At 44.5% G+C, this 24,128-nt stretch overlaps 1 protein-coding gene across 7 annotated transcripts in view; it reads left to right on the top strand.

Moving 5' to 3' along the window:
* Positions 1–24,128, top strand: part of LOC103184491 (PDZ and LIM domain protein 5) — a 142,325-nt gene that overhangs the window by 38,585 nt on the left and 79,612 nt on the right. For all 7 annotated transcript variants that reach the window (XM_042336462.1, XM_042336486.1, XM_042336474.1 and 4 more), the window contains exon 3: positions 351–502. In XM_042336462.1, the coding sequence (XP_042192396.1) occupies positions 351–502 (152 nt within the window). The remainder of the gene's footprint in view (positions 1–350; positions 503–24,128) is intronic.

Here is a 24,128-nt window from a genome sequence, read left to right as displayed (position 1 = left end):
CAATCGGATATAATAATAATATTGGTACTCAATCCACGACTGTTTGTGGGACGCTGCTGTGCGCAATTGACTGTCGCGTTTCGCCCACAAATTATACAGTCGATTCACTTTACGGTATATTTTGTGAAGCGCTTTGAGGACGCTCGAAGACGTGATAAGGCGCTGTATCAATGCAAGGATTATTATTCTTATTATGTTGTGAAATTTCAACGAGCCGCAAACAACCTTGTAAGGTGGGGGGGGGGGGGGAGTACTTGTGTGATAACCACTTGCTTTGGCTCCGGCATCCATCAGCTTTGACTTTAACGCTAAGTAATTTTAAGTCCGATGTGTTTTTTTTTCCTCCCCAGTTGTCTGAAGGCGGCAAAGCAGCAACGGCGAGCATCGTAGTAGGAGATATAGTTCAATCCATTGATGGAATCAGCACTGAGGGAATGACGCATCTGGAGGCACAGAACAAGATCAAAGCTTGCACAGGTTCCTTGAAAATGAACCTACAGAGGTAAGCATCTGCTCGCAATCTGTCTCGACAGTTTCCCCTTGAGTGCTCCATGTAGCCCATCCTTTGTGTTCCTCCGCGCTGAGCGTGTGCCGTCAATCACATCCACATTTCAGTGCAATGACATTCCCGGCGAGCGGGGGAAAGAGGCAAAGGCGAGAGTTTAACTGCAGAACTAGACCCTAATAAAACTCCTTCCACACCACACACCCCCACAAATCTCTCGTCTTGGCTCACAGTTCGGATACAAGTGGCTGCTAAGTTGTGTCGCACACTCCTGCCGACTTGCAGCCTCGCACCACCATCGCAGGCTGTGTGCGACGGTGAGAGGTGATCAGTTCGGTCAAGTTAGCCAGTGTTACCGCTGCGGAAGTGTTAAAGGGTACAGCATGCACTTTGTTAGGGTGGTTGGATCGATGTCTCAGACTGTTCGCAGCCCGGAGGTGTTTTTTGGTATTTTCTTTGTACTTTTTTTTGGGATCGGAAGTAAAGAGGCTGCTTTCTGATGGGAATAAAACATGCCTGTTGACAACTTGATGAGCGTTCAGTATCCAGGAGGGAATACAGTGTCTGTTCTTGCTGTATTCTAAAGTCCAATGACCCACTGAATGGAATTTAATTAAAGATGACATTTATCTCTCCTGGCTTCCCCTTCTGCAGGGCTTGCTTTTCATGCTGCGATTGTCGCCAGCAGAGACGAGCGCACGATATCTGCCTAAGGTCCTCCGTTTTCGTACCATAACTGATCGGATTCAGTGAAATCCAATCCAAATTTAGAGTTGTATGGCACCTTTCACGTTGGGAGGACGTTTCAAAGCACTTCACAGGATACGCTGTAAAGTGCAGCGAGGGTGTGTCCTGCGGGCAAACACGGCAGCAAAGTTGCACGCTGCAATGTGCCACAACCAGCCGTGAAGCGAATAAACAATTTTATTGAGGGGATTGTTAGCGAGGGACACCGGGGGAAACCCCTTCTCTCACCAGCGGGGAGGCTTGTACAATTCAGTCTATGTCGGCCTTCCTCAGCGGTTCCCCTTCGTGCCATGAGATCTTTAATGTTCATCTGAACAGTTTAACATCTCCTCTGAAGGACGTCACCTCCGACAATGCAGTACCACCCCCAGCACTGCATTGGAGTTTCAGCATAAACTATTATGAGTTCCAAGCTTGAACCCACAACCTTCTGACTCCCAAAGTGGCGCAGGGGGGGGGGGGGGGGCGGTACCACTGAGGAAGGCCGACATAGACTGAATTGTACAAGTCTCCCCGCTGGTGAGAGAATCTGCTTTCACAGCACACAAAAAAAAAATCCACAAGTTATTTGCAAAGAAACGTAGACTCTGGGGTGACCTTGCATGCCTCCTGCCAGCGAGGGCAGAGCTGGCACTGACTCAGGCCTGCGAGCAGATTGCGTTCAGTATTCGAGAAGGACACTTTATTATACTTTCCAAAGGGATGTGCGTACCACGCAATTTTTAAATAAAATCAAAAGTTTCCTTTAAAGTGTCGGAAGCGTGGATTTTTGAAAGCTTGCTTGGCGGTCATGAGGAGTGATTGCCAGTGACCTTTGCAGGGACCCTGTGCTGGTATTCTTGCAGGTTATTAATGGAAACACTTGCTGACCTGCCCACCGGCTGGTAACACGAGATAATGCCCTGCTCTAAACCCACTTGCAGAGCTGTTGACAAATATTGAAGCCACGAGTGCGTGCGAAGTACGCAAATGGAACGAGTGGGGTTTTTTTTTTTGGAGGAAAGATAGTGACTTCTTCCGGACGGATGACGTACTTTTGTGTTTTCCTATTCCGGTGGTGATACTTGATCGGGTATTTGTTTTAAGTGCGAACGAACAGAAACTAATACGATACAACCGCGGAGCAAGTAATCTGAAATCCGCTACCCAGAAAATGTAACCCCAGTATAATGTTATAACAATATTATGCTGTGATGCTGCACATTGTAAACCTCTACGAATTTGCCAAATATTTAACTTTGAAAGTAGTAACGAAACCCTCTCTCGCAGTGATGGCAACATTCAATCACTTGATTTTTTTCCAAGAGCAGTGAATATTGACTGATGTGTCGGTGGATTGAACACAAATTACTTCAGGCTCAGTCCCATCCACCCACCCACCCCGCGCTTTCTAACTGACGGACTGTCATAGTCCATGATAAGCTGTTTTATCCGGCACTGAACAGAGGAACCAGACACGACGGCCTGTGATTGAAGGGGGATAAGTTCAGAACAAATCTGCGGAAGCACTGCTTCAGTGAGCGAGTAATAAACTTATGGAACAGGCTCCCGAGGGAGACAGTGGAAGCAGACAATGCTTCAAGAAAAAATTAGATAGATTTCTGCAAGAAAGTAATATCTGAGGATACAGTAAATAGTTTGGGACACGACATGTCAAGTGACTGCCAGGATTGTGAGAGGTGAACTAGATGGATGGACCTTGGTCTTCTATCGCCAGCAAATTCTTATGTTCTTAGAGATTCATTTGGCACTGGATGCACTAAAAGGATAGCAGCAGATAGCACTGTTCCCAAAGTGTCATGTCCCCTGCATCTTAACACTCTTTCCCCCCCCACTGCCCATCCCCAGCGAAAGAGACTTGAAGGTCTGATATCTTGAATAGATGTATCCAATACAGATTGCCATCCAGGTCAATAATCTCCATCAAAGGTCTTTAGTGATGTTAAATTGCTGCGATTGTAAGTGTTGCATTAACCATTGCTCAATTTAACGTACTGCCTCATCGGACTTCAACCAGGACAGACCTTTCTTTATTTGGGGGTGGGGAGGGGTTGATACGATTTTATCGGACTGCTTGCGAACTAAACCGCCATTCATCACTAATCTTTGTTGGGAACCAAGATTGACTTTAAATTGAGGTAGAAGAAGTCAATTTGTTGACAAGTCAATTTTCTGCGTTATGACAAACGTTAAAATCCCCTGAACATTTCATTTGGCTTCACGCTGGGACGATTTGGCCCTTTTTTTTTCTATAGAAACCCCCGCTCCCCTGCCCCCCCCCACCCCAAAAAAAAATCTTGGCAGTGTCATTATCACAGGGTTGCGTCGGTCGCAGCCAATCTATGAAGATTGTAATCTGCGAACCTTGCAGCTTGCTAGCAGCACAGTGTTTGCTGATTTTTCCCTCGCTGTGCTTTGAGACCATGTGTTGGCAGCCTGTGCTTTGCAGGTTCGCCCGGCCTCACAGTACAAATTCTGTGCAGGGCTCGGGCCAGATGTGTGTGTTAAATCTTCCATTGCATTGAATTTATTGCCTGGAGTACTTATTTTGTCAGGACTTGTTTGAGTCTAGTGACTCGTAACTCTCCAGTGCTGATTCCAACATTCTCCTATCAGCCCCTGGAAGCAGCAGGCCAATTTAAAAAAAAAGACTTCAGGGATTCTTTTAAACTTGCGTTTACCCTCACGTTCAGAGAAACAATGCGCAGCGTCTTCAAGTCGTCCGGTTTTCCTGTAACGAAGTGCGATCCAAGCACATTTAGATACTGTGCTTTATCGTTTACAAAGCTGAATGCTTTCTTGCAGGCGTTTCTTGAACGCCTGAAATTTCCTGTGGAAGCAAACACAAAAAAAGGGAGCTTCAGACCTACGACAGCCTGCTCCCAAACCTCCTTCTCTGGGAACGAGGGAAACTCGAGGGAAGAGGCTTTCTGAGTGAACTATTCAGCTGCTTTGCAGATGGTGCTGCTCTCTTGCCTCGCTCGCTCTCTTGCCTCGCTTGCTTACCTCGGTCCAACGAACACCCTCAACAGGTCTTGTTCTCACCTTTGGAGTGATTTGCTTTGTGATAGTTATGTTTTTAGCCATTGTGAAGCAAAGGAATTCCCTCTCTCTCTTATCTCTCTCTCTCCTTTCCCCACCACCACCTCTGTCCCCAATATAATCTCAATGGTACCTGCAAAGGATATTTCACCAACCACCCCCACCACACGGATGAAAGTAACGTCGATAGCTTCAATCCAGTTGTTTTCAGTCACCGAATGATGTCAGTTGTCGGTTCATAATGACCGGTTGAGTTGCACAGGAACATTTGCACGTGTCTATTTTTAAAGATGTGAATAAACCGAGGGTTTAGTGATAATTAGTGCAGTAAATGCCTCGACAAATATCCTGTTATGACTTTTTAATGGGGCTCGATTGCTGGCCGTGAATGTGATCTGTGTTGAGGCAGGAGGAGAGACACACCGTGGCTCCGATTTCATTTGTGGTAAGACTCCTGCTAAAAAGCAGTTGAGAACTATTTTCGATCTGCAGTGGAGCAGGCTTTTATAGCTGTGAATGACTTTGTGTTTGGAACAAGCCATTTGTCACAATCTCCCTATTTTCCTTCCTCACCGATGCATTTCCTTTGATCTTTCGGATGGCTTGTCTCCCGAGCATCTGAGTATCGTGCGAGTTCGCGAAGCCTCGCCTGTCACCCTTTTCCCCATTCAGAAACGTAGCTGCAAAGATATTTGTCCTTGCGACCAGCTGAAACGTTCTCCTTCTGACGAGGGGGAAGCTACCTGCTACCTTCACTCATCCCGATTGGCAATCTGTGTGCTAATAAAACAGTCAGCCAAGATAAAGCTGCAGTCTTAAAAACAGTATATAAAAAAACATAAACGTTCCTCTCTCTGCTGAATAAGTTCACTGGCAGTAAAATTAATGTTGCTTAGAGGCAGATCTCGAGGATAATACAGCTATAATGCAGGACCTGTTTAATTTCTTAAACAAAGATGATCGAGCTTTTTGCCTTATTGCCGGTTCAGGTTTTTCTGAATACTGTGAAGGTATGTGACGAACCTACAACGAGAGGATTCACAGATCAGGTTTCTAACGCATAAAGGAGCTATTCCCACATGTTCCAGAGTCCATAACAGTGAGCACAAGTATGAGATGGCGACTGGGGGAATCTGTGCGGGATTGTACGAGGAACTGCTTGAAGCAGAGGATAGTGAGAATGTGGAACTCGCTGCATGAAGCCACGTTTGAAGTAGATCATATGGACACATTTAAGAGGAAGCTAGATACATACACACATGAGGGAGAAGGGAATAGAAGCGTCTGCGAGGGAGTAAGGAATGGGTGGAGATTGGCGTAGATTATAAACACCGGACTGTATTAGCGCACAAGAACAAAACCGAGGAGCTGTAGTTCACTGCCCTGTGAGGAGGGTGTAGAGGTGTGTTGATGAGTCACAGGAACAACCAATTTGCCTGTACATCAAGATGTCTGAACTCTCAGATGTGCGTTTGTGTAAGTATGGCTGTGATACCAAGCCCCGTTGAGCAGCTGGTGTGCATTGAGATATCCATAAATAGACATTGGCAACACATTCAGTCACTTAGCCTGAAACCCAGGCTCTCTCGCTCTCTCCAATCTTGTTTTGAAATTGTCTGCGTTCACTCGTCTGGCGTAACACAAAGGAAGCCTTACATAGCGGGCCAGAAACTGACCACGTGAGAGTAAAACATAACTAGCAAAGTCCCTCCAACCGATCTTGGGAATGTTATGGTGGTCTCAGGGGTGTGGGTGGGTGGGGAGGGGGAATTGATTTCTCTGATCGTGGATTACCAGGAGACTAATGCTGCTTTTATTTTGTGGCGGCCAAAACGTCTTTGCTGGCAACCACAAATGGAAAGTAGCCAAACTCGCCTGAGGTATTAGAGTTGGATCCCCAAGTAAGGGGAATGCTTACTGTGATTAAGAGGGGCAGCATCAGAGCAAAACAATGCAATGATGCTCCGCACATAACTTCATAAGTTTTACTCATACATTTTTTTGTAATTGAACCCCTCCCCCAAAAATAATAACAGAAGCGGAAAGGGGGTGGGGGGGGGGGGGGGGGGGCGGAAACAAATGGGAGCACAGTGACCCACACTGCCTGGTCTCTACTACTGTTCTGTGGGGTTTGGTAACACAATAATAATTATCCTTCTGAATTTCATGTCCTCCAGGACATCTCAAAGCGCTTCACAGAATATACTGTGTCGTGAATTGACTGAATATTTTGTGGGTGAAACGCGGCAGCCAATTGTGCCCAGGATTGTCCCACAATCGGTCGTGACTTGAGTGACCAAATTATTATTATTATTATTTGTTTTAATGTTTTTTGAAGGGATTATTACTCCCGGAAAAGAAATCCGCCAGTCGACTAACAACCGGGTTCCTACTTACTGCTTGGTAACCAAAAGCGTGTGGGGTAAGGAAACGAGCCCAACGTTTCACCTTGTCCAAGAATTGAACCCAGGTCCTCTCGCTTGCGAGGCGAGTGCTCTAACCACTGAGCTGCAGGACTCCAACGCAAATATTGGCTGGTAGCAGATAAAACTGGGGTTTGCTCTCTTTACATGGTTTTCGTTCTCCATTTGTAAGACACCTTGAAGTGCATTTAAAGAGCGCATCATAAAATTGTTAAGACACAGTGGGGGTGATTGGGATAATAGGTAAGTTTACTGGTGCGTCAGCCGGAAAATACCTCGAACTAGAGATTTAAGATTTCTTCTGCCCATGTTGCTGTTGTTGACGGTGACAAGAATAACTTTTGTACGGTATAGGGCCCTTCACGTAGAATAATGTCTCGGCGCACTTTACAGGGAACCAGTTCCAGATGCCTATCAACAAGTCTTTCTCCTTTCTTCTCCCCCCGCCCCCAACCCCCAAATAACTACCAGTGATGAGGGCCATGAATTCAGGTTGTGTAAGGCATGTATTCCCTTTCCATGACTAAATAGCCCACCCAAATATAGATAGCATGGTATCCGAGGTCACCAGAGCCCAATGAGCTATGTCCCAGAAGGATAGAAGAGTCAAATGTCTGGTGAGGAAGAACAAAGAGGAAAAAACTTTTAAAGATAATCCAACCTCTATTTACTTAGAACAGATTCACTATTTCTAAATCGATCTCGTTCTTAGCATTTCCGAATAATCTAGTTGGCATCTTGCTTTCAAGTACACTGTATCAGGTGTCAGCCGACCTCAGTTGGTTGCACTCTCACCTTGTGAATTGGAAGGTTGTGTGTTCGAATTCCCACATCGTGACTTGGAGCTCCAGTGCAGTGTTGGGGGAGCGCTGCATTGTATGAGGTGTCGTCCATCAGGTGACATATTAAACTAAGGTCCCATCTGCCTGTCCAGGTGGAGGTTAAAGCTCCCCATGGCACTGTTCAAAAATATATTAAAAAAACAGAAAAGAGTTATTCCTGGTATCCTGGCCAACAATCCTCCAAATAAAATTGGTCATTCACTCCATGGCCGTTTGTGGGGCTTGGCTTTGTGCAAAAATTGGTTGCCGCTTAAAACTGAGCAGTCACTCCACTTTACAATATAAATCCTGTAAAGGGCTTTGAGGCATTTCGGTGATGTGATAAAGCGCATTATCAAACGTAATAAGAATTATAGGAAGCCGGAAATTTTACAGCACACAAGGGTGGCTATTAGACTGCGCACCGTTTTGCCTCGTTTGTTAATGTACCTTATTAGAAGAGCCAAGCAATAGTTTCCCGTTTAACGAGCGTTGAACAGAATTCTGTTTTGAAATGTTGCAGCTGCATTCCAACGGCCAATATGTGCGGCAAAGTTAGTCAGGAGCGAGTCAAGGTGATAAGTAGCTTAATCCTTAAAGAAAAATGTGAGGCTTATTTTTAAAAAAAAAAAAAAAAATCTTTCGAGTGCCTGTGTGTGGGATGTTTATATGTACGTTTCCATGTGGTTCAAAGTATTTATAATCGGCCTTTTCAATCCTGTTTAAAATTCTCGCTCTGGCAGTTGTATGTGATGAGAACTCTCTGCACCGTGAAGCCAGCCATATGAGGCCCCACTCCAGCGATAGTTATGTCAAGAATGTTTCGAGGCTTGTTTGTTGCATCAAAATTGAGGCTTTCAGTGGCTCTTCAGCTTGAACTCGGATTCCATAGCTGTCTGCAGCTCTTGGTGTCTTGTCAAGTCTTGAACTTGCTGTATGCAAGCACATGACCTGCTATCTAATAGTATTAATCTTGGATGTAAAGTTTTGTCGTTTCTTTTCATGATTAACATTTACGTATCGTGCGGCTCTTGGCAAATTCTGTCTACCCTCTTTTGCTAACGTTTGAAATACCGTTGGCTCCTTTCTCCACGTGCGCTTCCACCGTGTGCGCGTGTAGTGCGTCCCTAATCGTGTTTGTTTCACCATTCAAAATCGCAACAAAGAATGTGTGATTAAGCTGAACGACTGCTCGACACGTGGAGTTCAATCCAACAAGATGCTTCTCTAAATATCAGTCCTCCGAGGAAATTGCCATCTCCATCTCGAAGTTTCTTTTCAGCTACCCTACTGAACGAAAGGTTACTTAGAAGGATTTTGTTGTTTTGTACTGGGGGGGATAGTGGCATTGTTGGAGGTGCCATCCTTTGGATAAGCTTTAGACAGGAGATCCCATCTGCCTGTTGGGTCGACTTTACAGGTCCCACGAAACTATTCAAAAGACGAGTTTCTCCTGGTGTCCTCTCTGTCAGTGCTCCAGATAAATTCATTTGTTTTCTGGCTGCTTGTGCGACATTGCTGTGCGCAAAATTGGCTAACGTGCTTTGCCCACAGTGCATACGGTAACTGCCCTTTACAACAAATCCTGTGAACAGCACTGAAACATCCTCACAATGTAAAGGCCACTGTGCCAAATGTAAGGATTATTATTAAATCGCATTCACTACACTTGATTTGTGCCATTAATTTGTGATGAGCTTTGAAACATTCCAACATCGTAGGTGCTGCATCAAATGCCCCTATTTCTGTGGAATACAAATGTTACTAAAGCTGCTTTAGTTTACTATCTTCTGAATGACTGGCCCAGACTTAACCCAATAAACAAAAGTGTGCCGTGTTCTGCTCACAAAATAGACAGTCGATTCACTTTGCAGTGTATTCCTTGAAGCGCTTTGAGACGTCTCAACGACACGATCAGGCGCCAGATCGAATGCAAGGGTTATTGCCATTATCATCAAGGTTGACCAGTTGCAAAAAGAGTTGCGTCATTCGCCGTGTCCGCGCCAACAATTAGATTCTTAAATACTATTTCCCTCTCTCCCCTCGCTTCCCCTCTCCCAGTCTCCCTCCTTCCTGCCCATCCAGAACTTGCCGCCTGAGAAATTCCTGGCAGAAAGCCACAGTTGTAATGCAGGTTGGTGGTATGTGTGTACACTGCAGCCTTCGGGCATATTTTGGGAGTAAGTTTGGGTGGACTGTAGATGTTTCCTTCTGTGCTTCCAGCGGGACATTTTCAGAAATTCGATGCAGAACAAGCTCGGACTGATCAGTCGGGGTGGGTTGGGGGAGGGGAATAAAGTATTGTTTCGCTTGTGCATAACATGTACAGTATCTGTTTGCATTCCTGGTAGACTGTTTATAGACTGGCGGATTAGTGCGGTCAAAGTTCTTCAGTGTAGTTTCTGTCGAAATGTTACACTGTGCCTTGTTATACACCGACCCCCCGCGACATCTGCATTGCGTTCGCAAGGAAAACACGGAATACTTTTACAGAGCTTTTCGGCCTCAAATCATCTCGATGTGCTTTTTTGCAAGTAAATTCCCGTAAAGTGTAGTAACTGTTCTTAGAAGCAAACGTAGCGCACAGAGCCGCGAGGCACGCGGCTGGAGGGTCTGCAGGTGTGCTGGCCGGCAGATCATCCCTTCTTGAATAGCGTCACGGCATCTCTTAACGGACGCACTCGGTTTAACGCAGAACTTGCGGATGATAAATCTGAAGGCCAAGTGTGTGCCGCGCTCTCAGGTGTCACTGTTCAATGTAAAGCATATTAGGACTTTATTTTCTTTTGCTATATTTACATGTATGAGGTGCAGGCTGACCCATGGTTAAAGCGCTCCGAGATGGTGTCTGGCGTGAACGGCGCTATATAAATATATATCTATATATGTGTTCTATATATATATATCTATATATTATAGCTAATTGTTGTTGCTTTGCGGATCTGAAACTGTACACGGGGAAATTGTGCTGGTATCTTCCTCCTATATTTGAATGTTTGCCTGATCGAAAAGAGCTTGACTGGTAATGAAAGCCGTCAGAATTAATGGTTCCACCTCGCCAGCCTTCTCTGAACAAGAGTATAGTCTACTAAAGTTTAACTTCTCTGCATAGCGCTACCCTGTGGGATGATTGACAGATGAAGGAAGTGCTTAAGGAAGAATATTTCATGTGGAGAAGCTTTGCTATAACTTTCTCAGTGTGATATTTATCTTGGTCGGACATCCTTCATTGAGAAAGTGACAGCGTACAAAGTATATAGCCTGTGGTGTTCCTTTTCATCAGTACTGTCCAATGAATGAGCTCTCAAGTGGTTTCTTGGGTTGAGGTATGATGAAAGTGCTAAATAATAATAATAATCCTTGCATTTGATATAGCGCCTTATCGCATCTTCGAGACGTCCCAAAGCGCTTCACGGAACAGACTGTAAAGTGAATTGACTGTATATTTTGTGGGAGAAGCCCAGCAGCCAATTGCTCACAGCAGCGTCCCACAGAACAGTCGTGGATTGAGTGACCAAATTATTATTACGATTATTTATTTAGTTATTTATTAATTTATTTTTGAAGGGATTATTAGCCCCAGAAAAGCGATCCACCAATCGACTAACTACCAGCTTCCTACTTACTGCTGGGTAAACAGGAGCGTGGAGTACGAAAACTTGCCCAACGTTTTGTCCTGCCCGGGAATTGAACCTGTGTCCTCTTGCTTGCGAGGTGAGCGCTCTCAGCACTGAGCTACAAGGCCTCCACAAATGCTTCGTCCAATTTATTTGTAGGGTATGTTTCTTTGTCAGGTGTTCTTCACCCAAACCCTCCTCCGGTCAGTTAGAGGGGGCACGACCCTTCACGGGCTTTGGCAATGATTCTGCCTTTAGCTTCTGCTCAGTCTAGTGCAGTTCAACGTCCTGTGCTTGACTTTTTCTGGAGAAAAAACTATTTTGGATAACTTGTTCCTGTTTTTTTATGAATCCCTGTCTCCTGCTTAGCCTGATCAGCAAGCACTTAGTATATAACCATGCCTGAATTTTATTGGTTTTCAGGGCATTTCAACAACAAAATAGCTTGGAATAGGGCACCTGACAGTAATTCTCCAAGTATAGTATGAGACGGTTGACAATTCCAGGAACACCGCTGGGAGTTGTGGCACAGAACACAACCAGGGATATGATATGAGAGCATTCACCTACAAAACACACAATCATCGCACTTGACAGGAAATCTTGTGAAGCACTTTCAGAGACATCGTCCTGACTTGAAAGGCACTGGATTAAAATAAAGGATTATTACGATTGATGCTGTGGTCTTGGTTTTAAGCATGTTTGCAATGGCATCTGTACGACACATTTGGGAAAGATTTCTAAGTAAACTGCACACTGTTAATCCCATGTGGAGTATAACTGGGGGAAACTCAAAACTCGGGAGTGCTTTCGAGGTTATGGAAGCTGAATTGTATTCTGATGTTTGTTACCACTTGCCTGTTTGGTGGACAGGCACAAATTGCCAATTAGCGTTTGATTTCTCAGCGTGAAACGAATAGATTGCAAAAACCCAACAGTCTTTTTAATTCTTGGGTAAGAAAGAACGGGCGTTTTTATAGTACCTTAATGTTGAAATGACAAAAACGTGACCATCGAGTACGAGGACTTTTTTTTCGAGGCGGCAACTTGCGTTTGCATAGAGTCCACCGTGCGTCCTAAATGTCCCGCAAATAGGCATGAGGTGTCCTGGCCATAAGAAGGACACAGGGAGAAACTTCCTTATCTTTCCTCGTTGGAACCTTTATTGTCTACGGTGTGAAAGGCACAATATAAATAGAAGTTGTTGTTGAAGGGCAGGTGGGTGGGTGGAACTTTGCCTAAGCATCTTATCTGACGCTATCGTGTCAGCCTAAAAAATCAGCTCAACCCTAAAGTGTAGTTTGAACGCAACACCTTATGATTCAGAGGTGAGAGTCCTACAAACTGAGCCAAGCTAACAGCCCCACTCAACATGGGTTGGACTACATTTTGAACGAGGTGAGACCAGTTTAATTTTGGCAGCATGGATACAGTAGAATCATAGAATTATACAGCACGGGAGGAGGCCAGAAAAGAGCTATGCAAATCAATCCCGCTCCCCCCGCGCTCTCCCCATAGCCCTACAAACTTATCCTCCCCAAATAATAATTCATCTACTTCTCTCTTAAAAGCTGTTACTGAATTGGCTCCACCAGCCTTTCAGGCAATGCATTCCAGATCCCAACAACTCGCAGTATGAAAAAAATTCTCCTCACCTCAGTTTCTTTTAACAACTATTTTAAATCGGTGTCCTCGGGTGGAGCCCAGAACTGAACAGTCTCTCGCTGAGGTCTAACCGGTGTTTTATAAAGGTTCATCATAACTTCCTGACTTTTGTATTCTATGACCCTATTTGCAAAGCCAAGTAACCCGTTTGCTTTTTTTTTTAACAGTTTTATCTACCTGTCCTGCCACCTTTCAAAGATTTTCTTATATGAGCCCCAGGTCTCTCTGTTCCTTCACCCACTTTTAAGATTCTGCCATCGAGCTCATATTGCCTCTCCTCATTCTTCCTCCCAAAATGCATCCATCATTTCGCATTTATCCACATTAAACTTCATCTGCCACGTGTCTGCCCATTTTACCAGTCTGTCTATGTCCTCTTGCCATCTTCTACTATCCTCCTCACTGCCTACTACTTTTCCGAGCTTTGTGTCATCTGCAAACTTGGAAATTGTACTCCCTATACCCAATTCCAGGTCATTTATATAGCTCAAAAACAGCAGTGGCCCCATTACCGACCCCTGGGGGACACCGCTGCACACTTCCCTCCAGTCAGAAAAGGAACCGTTCACCACCACTCTCTGCTTTCTGTCTCCCAGTCAGTTCTGTCTCTGCTGCCACTGTCCCTTTAATACTCCGGGCTTCTATTTTGCTTACAAGTCTCTTATGTGGCACTTTATCAAATGCCTTTTGAAAATCCATATAAATTGCATCAACTGCAATCCACCGTCTCTGTCACTTCATCAAAAAAAATCTGTATATTTTTTTAAAAATCCTCAATTTCTCCTTGATTTACAATTTTGCACTACAAAATCAGATTTTTAGATTTCCCCCCTACCCTTGTATTTGCCCAGGATGTCGGCTGTCACTTGGCAAAATGTTTTAAAATTAATAATTTTAAACAACTCCCCCCCCCCCCCCACCCACACCCCCGCCCCACCACCGCCCCCGAGCCTTCTATTTGAACCTTACTGGTTTTGTATTCAGTAATCTGCTTTGATTTTATAAATCAACTTATCCACAGTTTGAACCGATCTGACCTCTCTTGTACTCCCAGTATATCAGTCCGATCTCTGCTCTTTGGGAAATTGTGACCTTGACATCAAGTCATTGCGTCTGACAAGTGTTTATTAAATGGTACATAGTGGAATTTAACGTATTTAATCCCACTTTGACTGGCTCACATCTGGATGTTCTTAAACGAGGCAATATTTACGACAAAATATTTTGTTGGACACATTGAAATCCCCGGTCCTGCCGCATTACTTTCTTAAACCCACAGATTTAATAGCTTCCCACTTGATTTGTTGCTTTCCAAACTGGAAATAGCAGTATCTGTAGAGCTATTAAGATGTTGGCTCACTTATTTGGTTGTGAGAGTTCATGACCCTTGTCATGTAACTGAGGTCCTTGCTTATGTAAGAGGAAGGTTACTGGAGTTGCTGAGGAATTGGTGACTAGAACTCCTTTCTTTTCTCCACTTCTTTCCTCGTCTCCTCTAAGCGCTCTGGGACGCTACCGTGCGTGAAAGGCGCTGTTTGAACTCAAGTCGTTGTCGTTGTTGGTTCACATTGCAGCTATTTTGCCCTGGTACAATTCTGCTCAATTTAATTTAGTCTTTTTTGTTGTTGTTGTTGTTGTTGCCAGCAGATTAAACTGCTCCACTTTACATCCCCACGTGGATTCAATTGCTGGTTACGAAACGTTGGTACATTGAGTACGCAGTGCTTGGTGGAAATGAGGATATAATGTTAATTGGGCTGCAGGATAAGGATGTTAGCTGCCTTGTGACTACCCTGTGTATTACTTGGCTCGATTACTTTGTGTTCCTTCCTTGCTGGTCTCCCCAGCTCCACAGTACTCAAAATACAGCCAATTCAGGACTCCGCCGCCCAGATTCTCACCCGCACAAAATTCCGCACTCCCATCACACCAGTCCTTGCCGATCGCCCCTGTCGAGCGCTCCGAGACGCTATCCCACGTGAAGGGCGCTATATATAAATGCAAGTTGTTGTGATTAGGCATAGGTCTATGATCAGTGAATGAATCCAACCAGCTTGATGGGGATTAACTGAAAGAAAAAAAAAAGTTGCCCTGAAACCTATTGCAACGTTGTCTCAGTTCTTCCCCGACCTTTGCCTCTATCCAATTGTAGACCACCACGGCCATCTCCCCCAAATGAGTGTCATTTGAACCTGTGAACGGCCACTCTGTGTAGCCCAGCGTTGCTTTTACCCTCTTGGGGACTTCTGAGTTTCTAAATGATTCTTGTCTTCGCCTCATGCCCCCAGGTGTCCCGAGTCTTCTCTATCCGTCTTCAAGCCCTGCTTTAAAGCCTACCTCTTCGACAGCACCAAAGGGCCACTTCCCTTTCCCTCTTGGCATCCATCCCCATCACTGTAAATATAAATTGTTGTGGTTGTTATGGTTGTTGGTGTTGCCTCATTGATGTACTGCGCTGGAGCTACCCTGTTGCACTCCAAGGCCCTGTGTACGTGAACACGAGCATTCATCTTCTGTCTTGGGAGATGCATTCAATCGGACTGATGTCCTGCCTTCGAACCTTGTGATTTGCTATTTTAATACTCGTGCCAAAAGCACTGAATCAACAGTCAGGAGATGAACGTGACCTACATAATCGTATGTACTTTGGCCACTGCCTTGTGTCAACACGGTCTGATAGAGCATGCCTGTCATTCCGAGATGCGGTATTTGCCTGGAGAAAGTCAAGCACAAGGTCCAAGGTACTAAATTTAGTGTAGTTTCATTTCAAGGAACGTGTTCACTCAGTGGCGGCTCGACAGGTGAAGCAATATATGGAGCATTGTCAGACCAGCAGGGCTTATCGAGAGCATGGGAAAGCGAGGCTGGGCGGGCAGGGCTGGGTGAGAGTGGGAAGGTGAGACCGGCGATCAAAGTTGCCCTTTGTTGTGGGAACGAAGTAATTTGCTTAGGCAAACTCCTAGATCGCCTCACCAGACAAAAAGATTCACCAGCCACCAATGTGTTCAGTACTTCAGACAACCGAGCCGTAAAGAAAAACCACAGGCAAAATCCGACGGATGCTGGAAATCTGAAATAAAAACAGAAGTCGCTGGGAACACTCAGCAGGTCGGGCAGCATCTATGGAGAGAGAAAAGCGAGTTAACGTTTCGGGTCCATGACCTGACGTGAACTCACTTTCCTCGCGCCACAGATGCTGCCCGACCTGCCGAGTGTTCCCAGCGACTTCTGTTTTTATTTCAGACAAACCAGGGTTTGAATGTGAGAAAAGCAAATCAATTTGGGGCACAGCTGAGTTGGAATCTTTCAGCTCCAGATTGTAGATGAAGTGTACGAAGAATGTGCGTGAAAAATGTTCCAAATAAGCTCCAGTTAGCCAGCTTCCATCAATCTGGTGCAGATTACTGCCTTAGCTCTGGGTCACGTTATTTGTTAAACAAGTCATCATTCACTCTTCGCGCCAAGTATGCATCGTTTTTATTTCCAGCTGAAACTCTTGGGAAATCAGTTCTGAATCTTCACTTTCCTGTGAGCCCGCCATAATTGCACGACTCCCTCTACGTTGCGCTGTTCTAAGTACAGGATAAACATGGTCGAGGTACTTGTGTACTTCTTGGTCGTGATCTTCACATATTTTTATAATCTTATCGGGTGGACAAATTGCTCTTGATACTTGCGTGTATCTGTGGAAACACTAGATCACTGAGCGAGGAGGAAACGTATGGAGCAGGCTCCCGAGGGAGACTGTGGACTGTTTGTTTCGAGAGCAAATTAGACAGATTTCTGTTAGAAAATAATATCTCGGGTTAGGTTACAGCGTATAGTTTAGGACACGACATGTAAAGCGACAGCTAGGATGGTGGAAAGCGAACTAGATGGACCTTGGTTTTCTTTCGCCAGCGGATTCTTATGTTCTCATCTGACAAACTGTGCTTGTCACAGTGCAGCAGATGTTTATAATAATAATAATCCTTTTTGGTGTCCTTTTCCTCTGCCCATCTCTTTCGTATAAAGTTCCACCTTGCGGTCTTCATTTCTGACGATGATCAATATGAGGCATCCTCAAATATACGAAAGGGCTCTTCAAATCTTCTATTTGACGCCACTTGTCTTATGCATTCGCGATGGTCATAAAGTGCAGCAGTTTAGCCACAGTCCAGTGCATTAATGAGGCAATAACGACTACAATAATTTCATCTACTTTTTTTTTGTTGCTTCCATCGGTATCTGGGAGTGAGGTTAGAAAGCCACAACCTGGGTAGTCCAAGCCAACAACAATTTACACTTATATACACCTATTCGTGTCAGCGAGACATCTCAAAGTGCTTCACACAACTGTGCCACGAAATACACAGCCAATCCACTTTACAGTGTATTCTGCGAGGTGCTTTGATATGGCGCTATATCAAATGCAGGGATTATTATATCATTATCTTTGCGTTTGATGCCACTCGCCTTATTTTTGAACGATTTTCTGCCCCTCTTTGCTTCTTAACTCAGGCCCACTTGAGCTATCGAGGCTTCAGAGATGTTTCAACAGACGGCTTGTGCCGTGATATCATGCTATTCCGCGAGCCCTGCTTGTTCACACGCGGGCGCTCTGCCCAGTCTTGCAGGCTGACCTCAGCGCAGCCTTCTCCTGTGAAGGTGAAAACCTCCACTCGCGGCGTCTATGTAAGCGCAAGTTGTCGTAATTCTCGTCGTCCGGTGTTTGCTTTGCCAAACCTTTCAGCTGCGCGCTGCGGTGTTGTGGGAAACTGCCCGAAGTCGACCCCCTGCCCGCTGAGATTCTGCAGCTCCGTCTACCTTTCCGAACGGGGTTTCCGGGCGATTGACATCCTGTGTTAGTGTTTCATTGTTAGTGTTTTGTCTACTTATTTCTGCAGTTTTCAATGTTGCGCAGTTGCGTTGAAGCTGCAGCTAAACAGAGCTCTCTTGAAGCAAATGAAAAAGGCTGCACCGGGTCCTGCAAAACTCTTGCGTTTTAGTAAGAAAATACATTTCTGCAGATTCTAATGCCGTCGCTGTGCTTTTTATGGCATGCGGGTGATATTTTTTCGTCAAGTTTCATTTCCAACTCACGTTTGCTTCTACACCTTCGGGGCCATTCTATTTTTTTGATATATTGGTGGGCAAGTGGACTCCAGAGGCTGTGTTGTTGTTGTTGTTGGGTTTAACTAGCTCAAACCACATTGCCTGCCGCAGAGTGCACTACCTGCCAAGGCTTCCTGTTGTTTTGTCCAGCTGTTAGGACTTTGGCTCACAGCATGAACAGGAGCTAAGGAGGATCAGCACCTTTGTGGATATGGAAACCATGCGGATCATTTACCCCCCCCTTTGGTCTTTTCTTTCTGTCTCTCTCTCTCGTACTGCCCACAAAAACATACAGTAACGACACTTTAAATATCCTGTAAATTGCTCTTAGATGTGAAAGGCACAATATGAAATGTAAAGATTATTATTAACAATGATATTTTCTCGCTCCAACTTTCTCTTTGACTTTTTCCTTTCTCTCCATCTCTAACACTGTTACCGGTAATTACTGAGCGATTATTTACCTTGTGTTGTTGATTCACTGTTGCGCTGTGCGGTTAAATTGCACGAATCTTTTTTTTTTACCAGCATCAAACTTTCCCGGTCATTCCCTGTCAAATGTACTCTTTTTCTTCTTGCTGTTTCCTGGAAATTCCCAGCGTTGCAAGTCTCACTGGATAATCATTGTCAATTGCCGTGATGTGTCCTCAGGCCATTTTTATACAGCAATTTGAAACTGATCCCTTTTTTATTGTGCATTTAAGGAGAATTTTTTTTTTTTTGGGGGTGGGGAGGATTATTAGAATTACTAGAAACATTCCATTAATAATAATGCCAATAATAATCCTTGCGCTTGATATAGCGCCTTATCACATCATTGAGATAACTCAAAGTGCATCAACTGGAACTGAAATGCAAACAGGAATGAATGTGGGAGGGTTTGGGTCTGAAGAGATTTGAGGACTGAATGTAAAGCTTTTCTGCCTTTGAATGAGACTAACGTTTGAAGGTACTACCTGCCATCGATGCACGACATGGCAGACGCATAGCACAGATTGCCAAGAAGTGTCCTTTACTGTCTTGGTGTCTTGTTTTATAAAAAGCTGGACGGAAATCCATTTCTAAAAGGCATTGAAGGAGGCTATGTGTAGATAGATGATTAATATTCTATGGAGCATGTGTTCCAGTTTAGATAGGAATGCTATCTGTAGTTGGTTCAAGTTCAGTTCTTTTTCCAACCCATTTTCCCCTTAGTACTGCAGCAGCAACAACAACTTGCATCGATATAATGCCCTTCACATAGGATAATGTCTCAAAGTGCTTTATGGGGTACAGTGAGGAAAGCCAAACCATGTGGGGAGAGTGGGTTGGGGATAAATGCGTGGACGTTTGATTGAAGAGGTCGTTTGCAAGGTGTTTGAAAGTGTGGAAGGAGGAAGGAAGGTGGAGGGACGTTGGGAGGCAGCTGCACAGAGCCCCCACCCACCCACCTCCGGTGCTAGGTTGGATAAGATGATTAGTTTGCTTTCTGTTGCACCATGCTTTGTTATACTCTTACGTATACTCCTGCCAGTCAGCCATCATGTTCTGGCCTAGCTCCTTGAAAACCTCTCCCTTTGACCTTGCTTTAGGTCAATAGCCTCACACTCCCCCTGTCCCTACCAAGTAATTGTCGTCCCATTCCCCATCATCACTGTGAGGCACGTAGAATAGTTCATCCTGTGTGAGGGGCATTATATCAGTGCAGGTTGTTGCTATTGAACTCTCGCACATCCACGCCAAGTTTCTCGGTGCTATTTCACATACTTTTAAAGGGAATTGTGCCATCCAGATCCCTTTTAGAAAGCAGGTGGTTGTGAATAAGCAAGACGCATAGCATTTTTTTTTGTGTGTGTGTGCCATTTCTATTGTGTTGAATGGTTGGAGCTGATGTCAGAGGTGCGTACTGAATTTGCTTTGTAGGAAGGAACCAAATGAACCTCAGTCTAGAGTGTCACTAATCCAGAGGTGTTTCAGCATCAGTTGCGCATGTTAAAACACAGTCCCAAAGTGTCAGTTTGCGCCGTATTATGTTTCTTTGACTTGCCACTTTGCCAGGGGTTAGCTCTGTCGCCTGGAGGACTTGCATAGGAATGCTCGTGGTATTGTCAGTAACATCACATCACCTCGCTAACATTTGGTGACTCACTTGATTAAGTAAAGCAAGGAAAGTTTAAACCCTTGTGGATTTCGAGTTTCCATCTCTTGCCGCTAAGCCGACTAAAACCTCCTGGGCAGTTCGGAATATATGACTTCATATAAAAAAAATTGCCATTAGTAATTATTTCATTACTAATGAGTGGAAATTTGTTGAAGTATGAGGATATAATGAATAATGTACTGTAGGCTCCAGTAGTGCATTGTAGATTGTCTGGATGTAGATCCATGTCCACAATTCTTATTGTGCAAGTTTATTGAGTCCCTTCAAATGGCCAGTTCTAGAGCAGCATTGGAAGAAGCCTGGGACTGACTACAACTTGCACTTATATCTGTAGGATTACACTGTATCTCAAAGCACTTTACAAAGACCACAAGGATTGCTGGGCATTTTGGCAACAGACGTTGAATGAAAGCAGTAAACTCTTGCAGGTGAATTCTCCAGCATTGGCCACTACTTCTCATTTCTTTCCTTCTTCTCCCCGCACCACCGCCTCCATCACAGTGCTCGGTTGACTTCTCCTCTGAGACAGGATCTGCTTCTCTGCTTCTATCAATTCTTTAAACCAATAACTTGGAGATTCCGAGGTCAGATCCAGCTTAGAATTCGTTTATAAGTGACTTTGTGAAACTGGGATTCCTACATCTTTGGCTGTGACATTTTGCATACGTACAAAATGCAGATTTTGATTTTAATCCTTATTCTAGTCAAGGAGGTCATCCGTACTGACGCAAGCTCCCTCTTGAAACATTAACCTTGCCTTACTCTTCTCTCAAATTGCTATGTGTTTTGTGTTGGATTTCCAGTATGGTTTCTCTTCCACCTCTGCTAACCCAGAGGCTTGTTTGGGTTCTGCTTGGTCTCATTGCAATCAGCTGCCGATTTCCATTCGAGTAAACCCTTGTTAGAATGCTTTGGTGGACTGAATGATGCTGTGCGAGTGGAACTAACCTCATCTCGACACCTCCTGGTTCCTTCCTGTCTAGAGTATGTTGGACCCAACCTTTTTAAGTTGTCTCTGGAGTGCAATTAAAGCAATGTGAATTTCAAGGACATGGTTTATAGTTTTGATGACCATACCACATGCCTGTTTGTTTTGTCGGTCTTATGCATGACTTTTCAATTGTAATCTTTCTCTTGTCTTCCTGCAGAATCCCGGTAATTTGAGCTGTGGTGTAGTTGTCTGAATGTCTAATTATTTTGTGATGTTAACGATTTTGTTGAGTCATATTGCACTGCTCAAATGCATCCACCATTTGTCATTAATAAAATCCATGAAATATGCCTTAAGATAACAACTGGAGTTTGAATAGTTCCTTTTGTGTTCCAAAAAAATAAAGATCTTGAAGGGTTTTACAACATACAGTTAATTTGAAGTAAAGTCAATGTGAAATGGGCATATGCAGAAGCTAATCTGTACCAGCAATGTTCTGAGAGAGCAGCCAATTAATGTGAATGGATGGGGAGGGAGGTGGAATTTGGATAAGGAGAGAAACATAAACCAAGATTGAAGGGGGTAAATTCAGAACAAATCTATGGAAACATTATTTCAGTGAGCGAATAGTAAACCTGTGGAACAGGCTCCCTCGGGAGACGTTTGAAGCAGGAAGTGTTGATTCCTTCAAACAGAGATTAGATAGTTTTCTTTTAGGAAATAACATCATGGGATACTATATACAGCCAGTGTATGCAAGCGAACGCCAGGAAGGTGGAAGGCGAACTAGATGGAGCTTGGTCTATTTCTTTCGTCTATCATTTCTTACGTTCTTGAGATAACCAGGAGACAGAGTGCACTTATCTTACAATGGCAGGAGTATATCCCAGAGCGTTTCACAGGATACATTGTGCGTTTTGAGGGCAAACACAGGCACTAAATTTGCACACAGCAATGTCCCACAAACAGCCACGAGCTGATTAACCAATTTTTATTTGGGAAAATTGTTGGCCAGGACACCAGGGTAATCTCCCTTCTCTTTTTGAATCGTACCATGGGGTCTTTTAACATTCACCCGAACAGGCAGACAGAACCCCAATTACACTTCACCTCCCCCCACCCACCCACCCCCTCCCCCCAAACTGCATTGGAGTGTCAGCCCAGACGACATGAATTCCAAGACCTGACGTAGGCTTGAAACCACAACCTTCTGACTCAGGAGTGAGAGAGGGAGAGGAGAAGTGGGTGGATGGAATGGGATCTTGAAATCGTAACAGCAGTAATAAATAGGGGGGGGGGGAGGGAGAAGAGGAATATTGATAATAATATATATTTTGATCAAAAATAATAGAGAATCAGTTGAATGCTGGGATGCAAAGCAGTCTAAGAGTGGTGAAACTGTACAGCTCACTGTTGGGATGCCTTGACACAAACTCTGTTTCTGTTGCCACACAGCAAGTAGCCTGATTTTCCTTTGGTGAGAAGCTGGTGACCCTTTCTTTCCGCTATTTCCGTCCTTATTTTGTCTCCATGTGTTTGGACGGTTTCCAGTTCGCTTTTTTTTTTTGTTTGGGAACTGCCAACTTTTTGAACTGATTTCGTTTTCATTCTCACTTGGGCTCCATCCACAGCCTCCCAGATTGGGAGGGCATCCAAAGCAAACCACTCCGACCGTCCCAACCCTTCGAGGAGGAATTTTGGAAGGGGACGGGAGAAATTACCTTTACAAATTGTGTATTTTTCTTTTAGCGGCTTTCGTGTAGGATTGCACGCCTTTGAAAGGTTGAGAAGGGCTGTGCAGAGAAGAAAGCAGGAAGATTTGAAAGGTTGCTGGCCTAAAGCATTGTTGTGAAATGTTTTCCGAAAGGGTTTTGAAGGCAGAGAGAGCAGGAACGAGGGGATGGAATTTCAGGCGAGAGTTCCAGAGAACGAGAACATAGTGATCAAGTGGAACCCAGAGCCTTGGTTACCTTTACCCAAAATGTGGTAAATAAGTAGCCGGATAAACAGACCCCTTTTCACTTGCTTTTGTCTCCCTTCAGCCTGGGAGATAAGAATAATAATCCTTGCATTTGATATAGCGCATAATCATGTCTTTGAGACATCTCAAAGCGCTTCACAGAATATACCGTAAAGTGAATTTGACTGTATATTTTGTGGGTGAAACATGGCAGCCGATTGCGTCCCACAAACAGTCGTGGATCGAGTGACCAAATTATTATTATAGCAGAGGTTTGCTCAGTGTTGCAGAATAAACTGGTGCTGAGGATAGTTTATCCTTTTTTGGAAAATAAACCTTTGACTATGAATAGCACACTTGCTGAAGCTGAGGGATTGAGCCCCCGGATATATTGGACCTTGTGTTGCAATGCAGCCGGAGAAAGTTGAGCCCACCAGATCTTGGCTGGCATGTTTGCAAAGTGTTTTATTACATTGATGACCTACGCCGTGGAAACACTTTAGTCATTTTTCAATTTGGATCATTCACTTTGGCCAAGAATCCTTTTCAAATCGAGTCTCCACATTCAGTAAACCCTCCCGGACTCTTCGTACTTCCTGCAGCTTTTCGCCCACAAAACATAGTCAGTTCACTTTACAGTGTATTCTGCGAAGCGCTTTGAGACGTCTCGAAGACGTGATAAGGCGCTCTATCAAATGCAAGGATTATTATTATTATATCTTGTGCTGGCCTGCAATTTCTACCCGAGTACCGATAAGCTGGTTCCAGCTTATCTGACGTCCTCAGGAACAGTGCAGATACTTGGGTCTTGAAGTTGGCTTTATCAGTCTGCTTCTTCCCCCACTTTGCCTCCCCTTCACCACCACCATCACCACCACCACCCTCCGGTTTGCACAAAGCTTCAATTGCTGCTCTCTTTGCATTGCATGTGGAGTTCCACATAACTTGGCTGCAGCTCACAGGTTTGGGATTCAACGCTTGCTGTGTGAAATCTAAAGCAGCAGTAAAAGTTAATTGCTGCGTTCTAAAGTTCAAAATGCTTTTGTTATGATAAAGTTGGCAGATCTTGGTAAACGGCAGCTTAGCATTTTTTTTCATTTGGCCGTGCAACAAAGAAGTGAGTTGCTGCATCTTAAGCGAAGGTGCGAGGGTCGGTACTCGGGTAGGAATTGTAGGCAAGTAC

Source organism: Callorhinchus milii, unplaced genomic scaffold (assembly GCF_018977255.1).
Source record: "Callorhinchus milii isolate IMCB2004 unplaced genomic scaffold, IMCB_Cmil_1.0 Scaffold1, whole genome shotgun sequence".
In the NCBI taxonomy this organism is placed as follows: Eukaryota; Metazoa; Chordata; class Chondrichthyes; order Chimaeriformes; family Callorhinchidae; genus Callorhinchus; species Callorhinchus milii.
The sequence above is the reverse complement of the archived record's forward strand: the minus strand, read 5'-3'. Positions and strand labels throughout refer to the sequence as shown.